General features: G+C 45.5%; 1 protein-coding gene across 5 annotated transcripts in view; it reads right to left on the reverse strand.

The window, feature by feature from the left end:
• LOC110496375 (RNA polymerase II subunit A C-terminal domain phosphatase) overlaps nucleotides 1-16459 on the reverse strand; it is a 119956-nt gene that overhangs the window by 42241 nt on the left and 61256 nt on the right. For 4 of the 5 annotated variants that reach the window (XM_036952936.2, XM_036952937.2, XM_036952938.2 and 1 more), the window contains one exon: nucleotides 8235-8512. The exons of the other annotated variant lie outside the window; for it this stretch is intronic. In XM_036952936.2, the coding sequence (XP_036808831.2) occupies nucleotides 8235-8512 (278 nt within the window). The remainder of the gene's footprint in view (nucleotides 1-8234; nucleotides 8513-16459) is intronic. 5 annotated transcript variants of the gene reach the window in all.

Below are 16459 nucleotides of genomic sequence, written 5' to 3' on the forward strand. Positions count from 1 at the left end.
GTAGGTCTACTCCACCCAGATGTAGGTCTACTCCACCCAGATGTAGGTCTACTCCACCCAGATGTAGGTCTACTCCACCCAGATGTATCTCCCACTGTGATACCAGAGTGAGAAACAGAACATTTCCCTCTGCCCTCCACATCACCCCATTCTAATCATATAACAGTAACAGGCTCATTCTAGTTGACAATATCATCATAGACTCACTATAGCTGACAACGCCACATTTTACTCCACTTTGGCAATACTCTACAGAGACCCAAAGAGAGAAAGACCCACACACAGAGAGAGAGACACACAGAGAGAGAGACAGAGAGAGAGAGAGAGAGACAGAGACACACACACAGAGACAGAGAGAGACACAGAGACAGACACACAGAGACACACACACACAGAGACAGAGAGACACACACACACACACACACAGAGACACACACACAGAGACAGAGAGACACACACACACAGAGACAGAGAGAGACACAGAGACAGACACACAGAGACACACACACACAGAGACAGAGAGACACACAAACACACACACAGAGACAGAGAGACACACACACACACACAGAGACAGAGAGACACACACACAGAGACAGAGAGAGACACACACACACAGAGACAGAGAGAGACACAGAGACAGACACACAGAGACACACACACACAGTGACAAAGAGACACACAAACACACACACAGAGACAGAGAGACACACACACACACACACAGAGACACACACAGAGACAGAGAGACACACACACACAGAGACAGAGAGAGACACAGAGACAGACACACAGAGACACACACACACAGAGACAGACACACAAACACACACACAGAGACAGAGAGACACACACACACACACAGAGACAGAGAGACACACACACAGAGACAGAGAGACACACACACAGAGACAGAGAGACACACACACAGAGACAGAGAGACACACACACACACACAGCGACAGAGAGAGACACACACACACACAGAGACAGAGAGACACACACAGAGACAGAGAGACACACACAGAGACAGAGAGAGACACAGAGACAGACACACAGAGACACACACACACAGAGACAGAGAGACACACAAACACACACACAGAGACAGAGAGACACACACACAGAGACAGAGAGACACACACACACAGCGACAGAGAGACACACACACACACAAAGAGACAGAGAGACACACACAGAGACAGAGAGACACACACAGAGACAGGGAGACACACACAGAGACAGAGAGACACACACAGAGACACACACACACACACACAGAGACAGAGAGAACACACAGAGAGAGAGACACACACACACACACAGAGACAGAGACACACACACACAGAGACACACACACACACAGAGACACACACACAGAGAGACAGAGACACACACACAGAGAGACAGAGACACACACACAGAGAGACAGAGAGACACACACAGAGAGACAGAGAGACACACACAGAGAGACAGAGAGACAGAGAGACACAGAGACAGAGAGACAGAGAGACAGAGACACACAGAGACAGAGACACACAGAGACAGAGAGAGATACAGAGACAGAGAGACACACAGAGACAGAGAGAGACACACAGAGACACACACACACAGAGAGACAGACACAGAGAGACAGAGAGACACAGAGAGACACAGAGACAGACACAGAGACACACACAGAGACAGACACAGAGACACACACAGAGAGACACAAACAGAGAGACACACAGAGACAGAGACAGACACACAGAGACAGAGACACAGAGACAGAGACAGACACACAGAGACAGAGACACAGAGACAGACACACAGAGACAGACACACAGAGACAGACACACAGAGACAGACACACAGAGACAGAGAGAGACACACAGAGACAGAGACACACAGAGACAGAGACACACAGAGACAGAGACACAGAGAGAGAGAGACACACAGAGACAGACACACAGAGACACAGAGACAGAGAGACACAGAGACAGAGAGAGACACACAGAGACAGAGAGACACACAGACACACAGAGAGAGACAGACACACACAGAGAGAGACAGACACACACAGAGAGAGACACTGAGAAACACAGAGACAGAGAGACAGACACACAGAGACAGAGAGACAGACACACAGAGACAGAGAGAGGACAGCAAACAGGCTGTAACATTTAGGAAATGAATAAAGGTCAGCCTAACTGTTGTCAGAGCCATGTGCCAAAAGTCTATGTATGACATATAATAAGAGGAAGGAGAGTGGGACAAACGAAGAGGGAAGATGCAAGAGCGAGCTGTTATTTTCTTCCACGTTGAGCTCAAGTTCAGTCATGACTTATTACATATATTACTGCATATTCATGACTGCTGAAGCACCAGGGAACTGCTGAGATCCCTGTCCGGCATGCAGAGTCTCCAGGTGATCATAACACAGACCAGAAAGAGCACCAGCGGCAGGCCGTAAGCTCTTTGATGTCGACTGACAGTTCATACAGACAATCACATCTTTCTCATCTCATCCCCGCTACCCTGAGGTAGACAGCCAGCCAGCCAGACACTAAGCCCCACACAGAGACGTGTGATAAGTATCAATGACTGGGTTGTCTAGCAGCTCTATACTGAGATTACAACTTCCCACGTGTCTGTAACAGCGTTGAGCACCAAGACAAATTCCTATCAACCACCATTGATTGGGAAATGGCAAGTACTGTAATTGTCACGCGCAGGTTATTTGTCTGGGTTACTGTCCGTGTTTGTGGCCACAGCAGGGTCATCACTGTTTAGAATCACAGCTGAACCTCAGATATATATATAGTGATTCTAAACGTTAATAACAGAGTTGCCAAACTCAACAGCATGATAAAAGGCCTCCTCTTTCCTCCATTTGTCCTGAGGGGAATGGGAGGCGGTGGAGCCAAGACTAAACTTAATGGAATGAAAACACTTAATTACAGTAGAAAATGTCAACATGACGGGGGAAGAAATGGCTCACGTTACTCGCTCCAGCTTAGACCGTGGCTTAAGCGACATTTTCAACCACTTGAAAATAAATAAAGAGAGCGTGCCAGGAACACAGGTCAGAACTCTGCCTGGGGAAGTAGTTGTTGGAGAGTCAGAACACGAACGGAGAGTTGGAGAAGAATTCAGCCAACAACTTCCCAGTGACGTTAAAGATGTATGGTGGTGCTGGCTCAAAGGCTCTCCGTTTCCTCAAGTGCTTCAAGGAAGGAAAAAAACAACGTTGTGACCACGTCACATACTGTATATCACATCTTTTTTTACTCAGGCAGTTCAGTTGCAGTGTGAGGGAAACATCCTTCATTGTCTAGCGGAGAGTGCTGATTCCGTGCGTCACATCCATTATAACACCCTATTACAGCCACTCAGCTACCATCAACTTCATGGCCAGAGATTTGTTCCTTCCTGTATCTGTTACATCGACACAGCTAGGGACCGTGATGGCATTAGCAGCCAATCACAAGTCTATTATTATCCTCAAAAAAACGCCTGGACTTAGTGAAGAAAGCTCTTAGCCGCCGCGGAAATCAAGCATTAGACCACACCACTTCAGATGACAAGAGGAGTATAACATGGCCTGGAGTGATGGCTGATTGCAATCATGAAGAGTGGAGGGAGTTGAGGAGGTCACTCCCCTGTCTCTTGCCTCCTTCCTCCCACCATGCTGCCTCTCACCTCTTCACAAGACGGACCATCTCCAGCAGAGTTGAAAGTGCCGTACTTTCATTGACAACAAAACAATTATTTTCGTTTTTATTCTATTTTTAATACTCCAAGCCATTCACAATCATCCACATGGTTTCTGAATAACCGTTTAGGCAAACAGAGTGCTCAGAAGGCTTCTATCCCACAGGGGTTCTGAAAACGGTTATTCTACTTCTGTGGTGAAGAACAACCAACAGGAGGGGAGGAAGGCAAGGCGCTTTCTTTTGTCAGTTCTGCTGGCATTCCACATATGCCTGTGTGCATTCAATTGACTGAAAAGCTGCACAGACAAGAAATGACTGGGAAAACACTTACCTTCATTCAAGATGAATTGAAAACTCTATTTTTCACTCTATCAATGTGTTTTTGATGTCAGACTTGGGTTAAAACATTTTCTTAATGAATTCCTCCAGGGGGCTTTGAAGTAAACATCAGCTGTCAATTCATTATATTGAAAATATAGAGCTGGGGTGAGGGGCATTGCCATAGATAAAAAAATAAATAAAATAACTTTAATTAAAATAACTTCTCAGGGGACCAGGATGCCGGAGGGGCTGGAAATCTCAGAACAGAGATGCTGGTTCTATGGCTCTCTAGTTCTACTGTAGCTTAGCAACAGTTTCCTGTCCGTTTGGAGGCTAAAATGGAAAAGTGGTGAAGATGAGGAATGTAGAGATGGAGAAGTGGGATGGAGGCATGCTCAACTCTTAGTCCCATCCGGTCATTCCGTAGCTGGTAAAGTGGCACAGAACTCTACCACTTTTCGTATTTATTTAACAGTACCACAACATTATGAGACCATCACTGAGGGATATTTAATGTTGTATGAATGTCTTATTCTATATACTCATATATAAATGCAAGGCTTCTTCAAATACACTTTAAGCTAATTGTTTCACCAGGACGTTGTATTCAGAGGTATTGTATCCCGATGTTATCTTAAATGCCCTGGAAACAGACACATTCAATCGGTAGAGGAGAGAGAGGGATGGGTGGATAGATGGGGAGAGAGAGAGATGGGTGGATAGATGGGGAGCGAGAGAGAGAGAAAGAGGGAGAGAGTGGGATGGGAGGATGGATGGGATGGATAGATGGGGAGAGAGAGGGATGGGAGGATGGATGGGGAGAGAGAGAGAGAAAGAGGGAGAGAGAGGGATGGGTGGATAGATGGGGAGAGAGAGGGAGAAAGAGGGAGAGAGGGATGGGAGGATGGATGGGGAGAGAGAGGGATGGGAGGGTGGATGGATGATGGATGGGGAGAGAGAGGGAGAAAGAGGGATGGGAGGATGGATGGATGGGGAGAGAGAGGGATGGGAGGATGGATGGATGGATAGATGGGGAGAGAGAGGGAGAAAGAGGGATGGGAGGATGGATGGATGGGGAGAGAGAGGGATGGGAGGGTGGATGGATGGATAGATGGGGAGAGAGAGAGGGATGGGTGGATAGATGGGGGGAGAGAGAGAGAGAAAGAGGGAGAAAGAGAGAGGGGTGGATAGATAGATAGATGGGGAGAGAGAGAGGGATGGGAGGATGGGTAGATAGATGGGGAGAGAGAGAGAGAGAGAGAGAGAGAGAGAGAGAGAGAACACTAGCGGTAACAAGGCAAGCTGCTTTGTATCCCTGGATTTAATTTGCATGTCTATCAGCGTCAGGGCTCTGGTAGAGAACTACTGCAGCATGGTCTGCCAGACTGGGCACTGATAGAACGCTCGTTCGTGAAAACAGCTGACGTTCATGTCAGATAGGCATGTTTGTTGTTCGACATAACATATTTCTCTCTGAACAATCCACAACGTTGTGCCTTGCTGAACACGGCCCAGGTCCACAACAGACCAGTGCCCCATCCACCCATGACGAACAAATCAAACAGGTAGTGCTCAGGCAGACATGGGGAGAAACCAGGAACCAGGCAGCTGACCCAAGGACTGAACGCCAAGCAGAATTTGGTTCTGTTCCATTTCAGGCTAGCTGACTGGGGTTCTCCACCACCAGCTCTTCTCCTGGTGTTAAACCTTTCAAACTCCTGTAGTCGAGTCAGCTCAACAAACAGAACATTTGTTGTGGAGATTTGGCATGAGATGGAAAGAGACGGGCACAGAAACAGGCAGAAGGAGAAAACAGAGGGGCTACAGCACCATTATCTGACTGCCTGCCTGTGTGTAAGTACACAGAACCAGCAAAACAAGGAAAGCCTCTCTTATGTAACTTTGCCAATCAGCGCTGCCAGATTGGACCCAGAGACAGAAGCAGGATGAGGAGACTGATGGCCAGAAATATAAGAGGACCGGAGATGGACCATTAGGGCTGCCGTCATAAGATCTGCTGCTCCTTGTTAGACCTTAGAGGTCAGACACACAGAGAAAACTAACTGCCGATAGGTACTTGGCACAGTAGGAGGCTGTTCCTTTTCTTGCTCGAACAAACAGAGTGGCTCATCATTGCAAAAGATTGGCTAAGCAGGAGGCAGCCAGGCAGTCAACATAGTAGTGTTATTTTTTCAGGAGCTCCGGCGAGTGACTATGGCAGCAACTATAAAGAGTAGACTACACCATCACACAAAACGCTGATTGTTTTTGTGCGGTAGAACGTGATCCGGATCCTGAGCTTTGAGAAAAGAGTTTCCAGGAGCGGGGTGAAAACGTCGTACTTCGCAGCCACGGCCTAGAACAAAAGACACCACCCGCTGGGTAGCGACCTGGTACAGTCGACCCAGCCATTTCTACACGTACAATCGGCCTGCCAGTCATCGCCCGACCACTTGACTTTGAGCCAATCAGAGAGCACGGACCTCCGTGAGAGGGTAGTCGGAAGGAGTGACAACAAAAAAAGAAAAAAAAAAAGAGGGAACTTTTCCCTTTTCATCAGAGTTGTTCTAACAATAAAGCTGCATACATAACACATCTTTTCTTTTGTCTCATCGCTAGCTTGCTAACAGAGGCAGGAAGTCACACACACTAACCCATGTGGGACAGGGTTTTGAAATAATGTCTCTATTCAAATAGTATCATGAATTTTTGTCAGATATCAGAAATACAAGTTTTTTTTTTTTTTTAAACGTACGTTTTTAACCTGAGCACTGCTGAGGGAGAGAGGCTGGAGCACTATTCCTGCAGCAGTGGCGTGATTGATGGTTGCGAGCGAGCAGACTGAGGGAGAGAGACGCAGTAGCCACTAGACAAGGCAACAGGGCTACAGCCAATATTAGCTAACTTGTAGCAGCCACAACGTTATTCATCATCTCCTATATAACAGTGCCTGTCTTGACTGGAGTAGCTGAGTGAAGCTAGCTATTGTTAGCTAGGCTAATTGAGGCTACATGCTGTGTTTTCTCCCCAACCCCATTCATATAAAACAGCAGCCTGTTGGTTGCTCGTTGGAGCCTACGCTCTCCTTTTGCTAACTTTTAATTACGTAATTGTATTCCTTCCTGCATTGTATTAGTTCCCTCTGACTCCACTTGCTACACATTGAGCTAATTTAGAAAAAGCCTTTTCAGTGTTAACATAGGCCTATAATTATATTTTCGCTGAAATTAATACTCACACAAGTATTCGAATACTAACCTCCGTTTGGATATGATAAAATCGTGCACATCCCTAGGCAGGACACCATATAACTGAGGACCAGGGAGCTTTCGTGTCCAACCTGGCCTTCCTGTGGTGGAGGTGGAGGACACAGACGGAGGTCTTCACACCCTGTGTCCAGGTTCTAAACTAGGCAACGTCAGAGCAAGGCAGGACAAGCATCTGAGAGGCACATTTCTGGAAGTCTAGACTCGCTACCCTGTCCCACAGCAGTAGGAGACTGTAACCCTAACCCTCTCCTCCCAGCTTGGAAACGTCACCTAGGTATTACCACCACTACACTGAGTCAATGGTGCGACTGTGAATATGAGCGCATCACTTCATAGTCCTTACCTTTAGCTATAGATGTCTTTAAGCTGTCATCATAAGGCTGGATGATGAAACACTTCTACTCATCCATTAGAAAACTGCTAATCTGCGCAGCGGTCTAAGGCACTGCCTCGCAGTGCTTGAGGCGTCACTACAGACCTGGGTTCGACAACAGGCTGTGTCATAACCGGCCGTGACCGGGAGCCCCATAGGGCGACGCACAACTGGCCCAGCGTCGCCCGGGTTAGGGGAGTGTTTGGTATGGGTTGGCTTAACTTGGCTCATCGCGCTCTAGTGACTCCTTGTGGCGGGCGGGGCGCCTGCAGGCTGACTTTGGTTACCAGTTGAACAGTGTTTCCTCCGGCACATTGGTGCGGCTGGCTTCCGGGTTAAGTGGGAGTGTGTTAAGAAGCGCGGTTAGGCGGCTCATGTTGTTTCGGAGGACACATTTCCTGAGCCCGTTGGGGAGTTACAGCGATGAGACAAGATCGTAATTGGATCGCAATTATATGTCATAAAATGGGGGTAAAATACAATAACAAATAATGTTTTATGAAAAAGTCTAAATCGGGTAATGGATTACATAACACTGCCCTGCCTGGTTTAAAGATGGTGCGCTGGGGGCCTTACCTTGGCACGCTACCCGTCGTCATATCGCCCTGGTCACTAGGTGGCATCTGTGCCTTCTCCGTCTCCTCTATAACGGTGGCCAGACCCGGTTGGTGGTGGTGGTGGTGGTGCTGCTGCTGCTCGTGGTGCTGCTTCTCTCCCTCAGTGCTCTGTCCACTACTCTGGGGACGCTGCCCCTCTGCTTCCTCCTCCATCTCCTCTTCCTCCTCCATCTCCCTTGTCTTCTTCCCCCGGCCATCTCCCTCCTCATCGCTCTCCTCATCTAGCATGTCGTCCACCTGTCAACAGAAAGGTGGTTGGGTGATGCTTGGCTCCCCCAGGGTAGGGTGGTTTATACCCTACAGCAGGCCTCTCAGTGTCTACCAGAGCGCTATATACAGTAGACAACACCTCAACCCTTCACCTAGATCCCATCAGATCATTAGAGTACACAATGAACCCCTTAGTTGAACCATTTACTTTCAGTGCACATCAAATCAAATTTACAGCAGTTAACATGGCCCAACAACAGCATTTAACATGACATGCTACCTCTTCACCTATGTCTTCTTCTGGCCTGCTACCAACTTACTTTCTATTCTCCAGGGAATAATCAGATGCCTCTCTGCCTGCAGGGAACACCAATCCCGTGCTGTTTGGACATGCATTATTTAGAGAGGAAAATGAACCCGTGGAAAGTCTACGGCAAGGGGGTGTCAAAGTCATTCCATGGAGTGTCTGAAGGTTTTTGTTTTTTCCTTTCAATTATGACCTAGACAACCAGCTGAGGGGAGTGCTTTACTAAAAAGTGATCTTAATTAATCAATCAAGTACAAGGATGGAGCGAGAATCCCCAGACACTTGGCCCTCTGTGTAATGAATTTGACACATGGTCTACAGGAATGTAGGCTATCCAAGCTGAGAATACTGAACATTAGTGCAAGGCTTTATATTCCTGAACAAAAATGTCTGAGTAAAAGTTATTTCAGTTTAATTGGATACATTATTATCTAATGAGATAAATGTTATATTAAAATAACAATGTTCACAGAGATTATTATAAAGAATACGTTTAAACCTTAGAGGTACAGAGGAGAACTCCCATAGTGCACTACATCATTTAATTATGCATATTCAATTCTATCAGAAACATTTGCATACGGTATTTGATTTGATTTTTTTTTTTTAAAGGTTAAAAGAGGATATAGCCTACACCTTGGAGATGAACTGTTGCCACGACGATCACCAGAGTTAAATCTCTTGACACAGCACCATATTTATTAGGAGGAATACTATCAATCAGTACTTTACAGTGAAAGGCTTCTGTGGATGTCATGAAGGACTATGCTCCTAACCTGGACGCAGATAGATTAAGGTTAATTACCTGATGGCACCCAATTCCCTATATATTCCCTACTACATTTGACCAGGAAGACATGTGGGATGACTCAGCCTAAGAGAGTACACAACTCAACGAAAAGACAGCATTTAGGCTACAAACTGAAACCCAGGCCTTGGACACAGGATTGACCTACACAAATTAGAAAAGGACAAGCCAACAAGTCATTTCCAGATGATGCCGCGGTTACTTACAAGCCCTTAACCAACAACGTAGTTAAGAAAATACCCCAAAAACAGTGAGAGATAAGAACAGCAAATAATGAAAGAGCAGCAGTAAATAACAACAGCTGGGCTATATACAGGGTGTACCGGTACAGAGTCAATGTGTGGGGGCACCGGTGTTGAGGTAATTATGTACATAATATTAAGATAAAGTGACTACGCATAGATAATAACAGAGAGTAGCAGCAGCTACACATACTGGCCTGCCTGTTTCTGTCTTTGAAGAAGTTTGCTTTTCAGTGGCACTTTACAGAACACCGCACGAGTCTCTTGACGGGCAGTATTTTCTCCCTTTTTTCCCACATGATCGATAACGGTGTGAATGTAGTGGGGCTGTGGCTGGTCCTGATGCATTTCAAAGAGGCAGGGACCATGTTTCTGTCAGAAATGATGTTCACGTACTGTATATACCACAGAGCGGGACTTTAAAACTAGTGTAGCCGATATATCACAACGCACCAGTAGTCAGATAGGAGCGCTCTGCATCACATAATGGCAGCAGGGTATAGGTGTTTCAGCTGACTTGTTCCAGACAGTTTAATAATCCATCAATACAAGAGAGAGACAGATGTATTTATGTCAAATAAATAGTACGTACCTTATCCATGCACTCTGCCGATAAAATGAATGCTGACAGTGAAATGCAGTTTATTATTACAGATATTCAATATCAAACCAAGCATAAACTACCAGCAAGCACTAGTCCTTCGTTGACTCCCTGAAGCATATTTCAGCGACGAATATTCTTGACAACTTCAAATCAATGTAAGCCGTCACATCACAGAATCATCTCCACACATTCCACTGAGTCAATAAGAACCCTGCAGAACAGTCATCCCCTCTGGCTGTGTTTGGTCCCTCGGAGGCGCGACTACCAATAAGACAAATAAACCCCCAAATCCCCAAGGAGGGTCATGCTGAGATCATCAGGGATTACAGAGACTGATAAAACAAATACAAATGGTCTCTGGATTCTCTTAAAATAGCTCATAAACACAATCACTGTAATCCTTAGACAGTCACAGACAACCAAACATGCTCCCCTTTCATCCACCACCACTTGCTGTTTGCTAAAGCATAGGCCTAACTTGAATACTTTCAGCTGAACCCATCTCTGAACGTGCAGTAAGGCAGTGTGGCCGTGCCCCCGAGGCCTGCCGTGTGATAGGCTCAAATCACTACCCTGCCAGAATGCAGCTCAGAACGTCAGAGTGGTTCATATCTGTCTCCTGCAGAGCGGCAGGCATTTAACAATCCCCAGAACCAGCATGGGATGTGTCCGAAATGGCACCCTATTCCCTACACAGTGCACTACTTTAGACCCGACCATATGGGCCCTGGTCAAAATCAGTGCACTTACAAAAGGAAATAGGGTACGATTTGCAGTGCAGCCATGGTCTTCTCTACAGAGGCATTTCACTTCACGCAATGTAATGTTCCTGTCGGTAATAAGAGCCCAAGCAGAGAGAAACATGCTACAGCAGCAGCACAGCTTCTCAGAACACCACATGGAGGCTGCAGGGAGCCAGAGTGTTCCAGAGGCCTCGCCATTACAAGGAGCACTGACGCCAGAATATAAAAGGAATTCAGACATTTTTATTGCGTGCTAAATGCACCGGCCTCTATACCCCTAACGGAGTGAAGAGGACCCGTGAGGAGAGAAGTGTTAGTGCCTTAAGAAAACACGATGACCAGGGTTTGGACTGTCATTTCCGCTGTAATGTGCCATGCTCATTCATCTCTGCACATCAGTGGCTCAAAACCTTTTGTAAGAAGCTGGAAAAACCAGAGGCTGGTGAGACCAGGCTTAACAGAGCTAGAAAACCTTCTGAAGGTTTACTTCGGTGGATTGGATTGCAGTTTAGATCCACTTGGTGGACTGCATCTCAGACTCTATTCAGTCAGGCTGCCTTTAGTCCCCTGTATAGATATGACCATGAGCCAGGCACGCACACACTTAAAGCTAAAACTGTTCCTCATAAGTTACCTTGGTTACTGGCCACTTCAAAACGGGAACGATTCAGACAGAGACAGTCATGATAATTGACAGCAGGACTTTAGAATTATCGGACACCCACACAGACAAAGAGATGTCACAGTTCTTCCCGTCTGTCATTCTCCCTCCGTCTGCTTGAGTTCTAATGAAAGGACGTGGATGGAAACCAGTGGACGGATGTGTATTGATGAAACACAAGCCGAACAGAACAGTTGGATCTGCCAATGTCCACAAGAAGAAAACTACATCGGCTGAACATGTTCTAGACAACTCTGCATCGCTTTGATTCATCTCTTAGGAGGACACGAGCTGTGTCTGAAATGGCTTTTGACCGGGACCCACCTAGTGAATAGGGTGCTATTTCGCATCCACCCACGGTCTCCTACTGTGTTTTGATTGGGCTTAAAAGATGGCAAAGCTCACAGCCAAACCTGTAATGGGGGAAGACAGTGACACAGCTATTGGTCAGAGGACATGTTCATCAGAGTGATTGACAGACCGGCAGACGAGAGCCATCTTAAGACACACATGGCTGTCAGAAACAAAGACCCCAGAACTGAGAGGAAAAGTAGTTTACTCCTAGACATGAACGCTGTAAATATGCTTGAGAGTCAAACTAGGGGGAAGAAATGGACATTTCCACCCAAGGAAAAATCCTGATATGAAATCCAATGCATGTTAACTCATAGGAAACGCCATGTAGATCTGGAGTTTGTGACCTAAGCTGTCTAAACAGCTACACAACCTTGGGGTTGGAAACAGCATGTCTTTACAAAGAGTTATGAGACCAGTCACCTCTGGTTTGACCTCATTAACCATAATGCAGCATTTTTTATTCATTTCTGGACATCACAAATGAATTGCATTACCAGTACAGTGACTCAGCTTAAGAAGAAGAATGAAGGCTTATAAGGCTGATATGAAAGCTTATAATTGGACGGCTTTATACAATATGCTGCTACAGGCAGAAGTGAATGTGATATGATGGGTCATGATGCTCAACAGGGACACAGGTGGATCCCAGGGAGCTGCAGGGAACTCCCGGTTCAGTGTTATCACTGTGATGAATGCCTTTAGCAGGGGAGGTGTCACCAGTAGTGCCGTAAGAGAACAGAACTGGTGAGGTGTCACCATGAAATGTGTTTGATAATAATATGAGAACAGGAACCTAAAACATTCGTCCTAATTATTCAATGTCTTGAACCAGACAGGACGGAGCAGCTATTGCACTGTACCGCGGGTCTCAGAGTCCCATATGGTCGGTCTCTAAGGAAGAAGCCCTGGCTTAGTTTTTGTCTTGGCAGACTTTTGAAGAAGCATAAGTGAATGAATTACCATTATATTTAAGATATAAATATGGATAACTGTTGAGATAAACTTCAGGATGGAAGAGTGTGACGACTTAAAGCTGGAAGTCTAACTTCGACTCCTGAAGGGGTGAGTGAGCAGCACAGTGTGTTGAAGGGGAAAAAAACACAGTTCTACAGAACCACAGACAGGAAACGACACATTGTTAACGCAAGTCAAATCATTATCCATTCACCAGCTCAGTGGTGGTGAGATTCCTTCACAATGGGGCTCAAATCAATAGCAAAACTAGCTTTAAAAACTCTGTCCTTGGAGTTGAAAAGAAACCGTTTCAGGTGGAGGGAAACTTCTTCAATGTCTTCAGGACGTCATCTGAAGTACTGTGGAGTCTGGCTGTGAAAGAAAAAGAAACATTTATATTTGTTAAGAGACTGGACTGGCTAAGCCATGTACACACAGACTGGATAATACTGCTGCTAGAGGCAGAGGTGAACCTGAGGCGAGCGGACAGAGACAGGTAGAGACTTAGAGGTAGATTGACTCACACTGCCCAGGTTCAGGAGTTCAGATAATCAATCAGCGCTCATCTTTCTGAACCACTGCTGTTAGCTCTAGGTTATTGGAGAGTAATTCAGCTCTGAGCAGACATACTTCATTGAAGGGATTATACAACTTTTACTGGCCGTCCAGACGATTGGCTGCTTGGCTTGAGCAGGGGAAGGGCCCAAATGTAGTGATTGAGAAGATTATTGACCGAAACTAAACACTGGGAGTAAATAAGAAAAGTTCAGTATCTTTTTTTCAGGTCCATGAATAAAAAACATTAAAAGAAAAACAACATTTGGCAAGTCGCCAGCTTAGACGATTATTGTAGACAATCAAACTCTTTCATGCTACGTAACCTCATTAAAACAACCTCCCACAGTCTCTCTGTTTAGCTCCTATAGTTCACTCCCCAAATGACACACAGAGAAGTGCTTCTCCTAGCAGGGGTATCACACTTGACACTACCAGGTCAATTATTGGATTTCACTGCAAGTCCACTTCCCCAGACTCAGGAAAGTGTTTTATCAATACCCATGTGTCAGTCACACAAACACAAATACAAGAATGACAAGTACATACCGGGGAAAGTAGGAGAAGAAGAAAATGTTCCTGAGGTATGAGTGAGACTAGTAAAGTGACAGACACCCACGCTACAACTGAGCCTGTGAGAGACCTCCACTGCCACTTCTCTCTCCATCAATTATCTCACTGTGCTCCTCGGGGGCCAGGGCCAGATCAAAGGCCATATGCTTCCTCTGTAACACAGCCTAGAGCAGCCAGGAGCCAGTCCCATTCTGATAGGCGCAATTATCCAAGAAGGAAGTTAAATCTTCAAAGCAGCCCTGTCTCGTCTTGTCCATCTGCTCTTAGCTACCAGTCCCAACCCCGGGCTGGGCGATATGGCTCAAAATATTATATCACAGTACTTAAATGGTTTTGATAGTATGTTTTTTTTTATATATAATAAACATTTTAAAATCGCTTTGAGTATTGTGTAACCCTTGGGTGGCAACACATACATTCCAAGTGATTTCAATGGGTCTTTCTCCATTCTGATTGTTTTATACTGTTCAATTCAACCCCACCAAAAAATTCAGCATTTTCATACATTTCCTGCACTAATTTGAGATCCTTTCCCCCCTGCCACGTAGGGCTGCACGATATGGGCAAACAATCTTGACTTGCGATTTAGAGCAAAACACCTGGGTGTTGGAATCATGGAAATAGAATAATTATCATAATTCTACAGTTAGGGTATAATAGTTACAACTTTTAATACAGTGTTGTGTGACGTGACATCAAATGAAAATGCCAGGGAGGAGTTATTGTGACAAGGGTAGGAACCAAAGTGTTTATAAGTGTTTTCTAGGGGACCCTATAATCTTACTTTATGTAGCTAACATATTCATGCTTCGCATATTCCTCTTTGATTTAGAAGACACTGTTGCACAAACAACAAGCTGATTTAGGTCTACACCATCACCTGGTATTATTAGGCTGTATAGTTAATTTGTTCTGACAGTACATTTATTAGCTAGCCAGTGATTAGCGGCTTACACGATTTAGGCCCAACTGGCTAAGAAAAGACAAACGAGCCATTTGCAGACGTAAGAAACACAAACTAATAGTGTAATTATAGAAAACAGCATCGTTGTCGTCAACATTGCTGCATGTGCTTCACTGACCATGCAGACTGAACGTAAGTGTCTCGTGGTCGAGGAACAACAAACCAAACACTCCAATACCGTTACAGAAGGTAAAGTAAAAACCCAAACCGGTCCGTACATCAATACCAGTATATTGTAAAATACGGTATACCGCCCAGCCCTAGTCCAACCCTCATGAAACACTCTGCTCTCAGCTACAGAGAAAAAAACATATCTAAAATCATAGGGCATGTAACTCTGTCTCACTGTCTGATGGGACTTTGTTAAGAGGTGTATATGAACAGCAAAGGACAGGACCACCTTTTTTTTCTCCAGCTTTCCCAGAGAAATAGGAATGCACCTGCAGGTTAACCAAAAAATACTGTGCTTAGGCGTAAGTGAAAAGTTGTAGGAAATAAAGTAAAAATAAGTAACCGACAAGGATTAACTCACTTGACATCTAACACCTACTAAAAACAGACACAAATATGCACATTGAAGTATAAAAAGGGGACGTCTTTCCATAGCCGCCACCTCTCCCTCCTAACAAGAAAAGAGAACAGAGAGGTTCAGCTCCAAACAGTCCCCCCCTTCTGATAGTGATGCTGTCAGGTTGCCAAGGACTGTGAAAATGAGGGAACTGATCAGAGGGAATATTCAGGGATACAGGTTTTGGGAGAGATGATGGCGTTGCACACCTGGTGATGGAGTGGTCTGGCATGGGCCAGGGACAGTTGTAATTTACTGATCACTGACAGCAACTGACCCTACAGTACAGACCTCACACAACTCAGACTGCTGTGGGGAAAGTAGTCTGAGAGGACAGCTAAGGCCTGTTTCAGAACCTTGGATCAGTGACATCAAGCAGTCAGAGAGAAATATTTATACTCTCTGTAGCAGAAATAATAATAGTGGAGAAGAAAGGAATGAAGAACTTGTAGAGGTTTCACTTCCAGTCACTTTAACAAGTCTACCCCTGAACACACGTCAGTCAGCCAGTCCTTAAAAAGGACATCTGACTTGTGACCTGGACCAAGGAGAAAAAGGTCAACAGACTGAGCTAGGGATGAAGCAAGCAATGAAGTCAGCGGGGAAGCAATGTCCATCACCTGAATCTGATCAGACAA

The sequence above is a fragment of the Oncorhynchus mykiss genome, chromosome 18, assembly GCF_057628025.1.
Source record: "Oncorhynchus mykiss isolate SJ-2025 chromosome 18, ASM5762802v1, whole genome shotgun sequence".
Taxonomy (NCBI): Eukaryota; Metazoa; Chordata; class Actinopteri; order Salmoniformes; family Salmonidae; genus Oncorhynchus; species Oncorhynchus mykiss.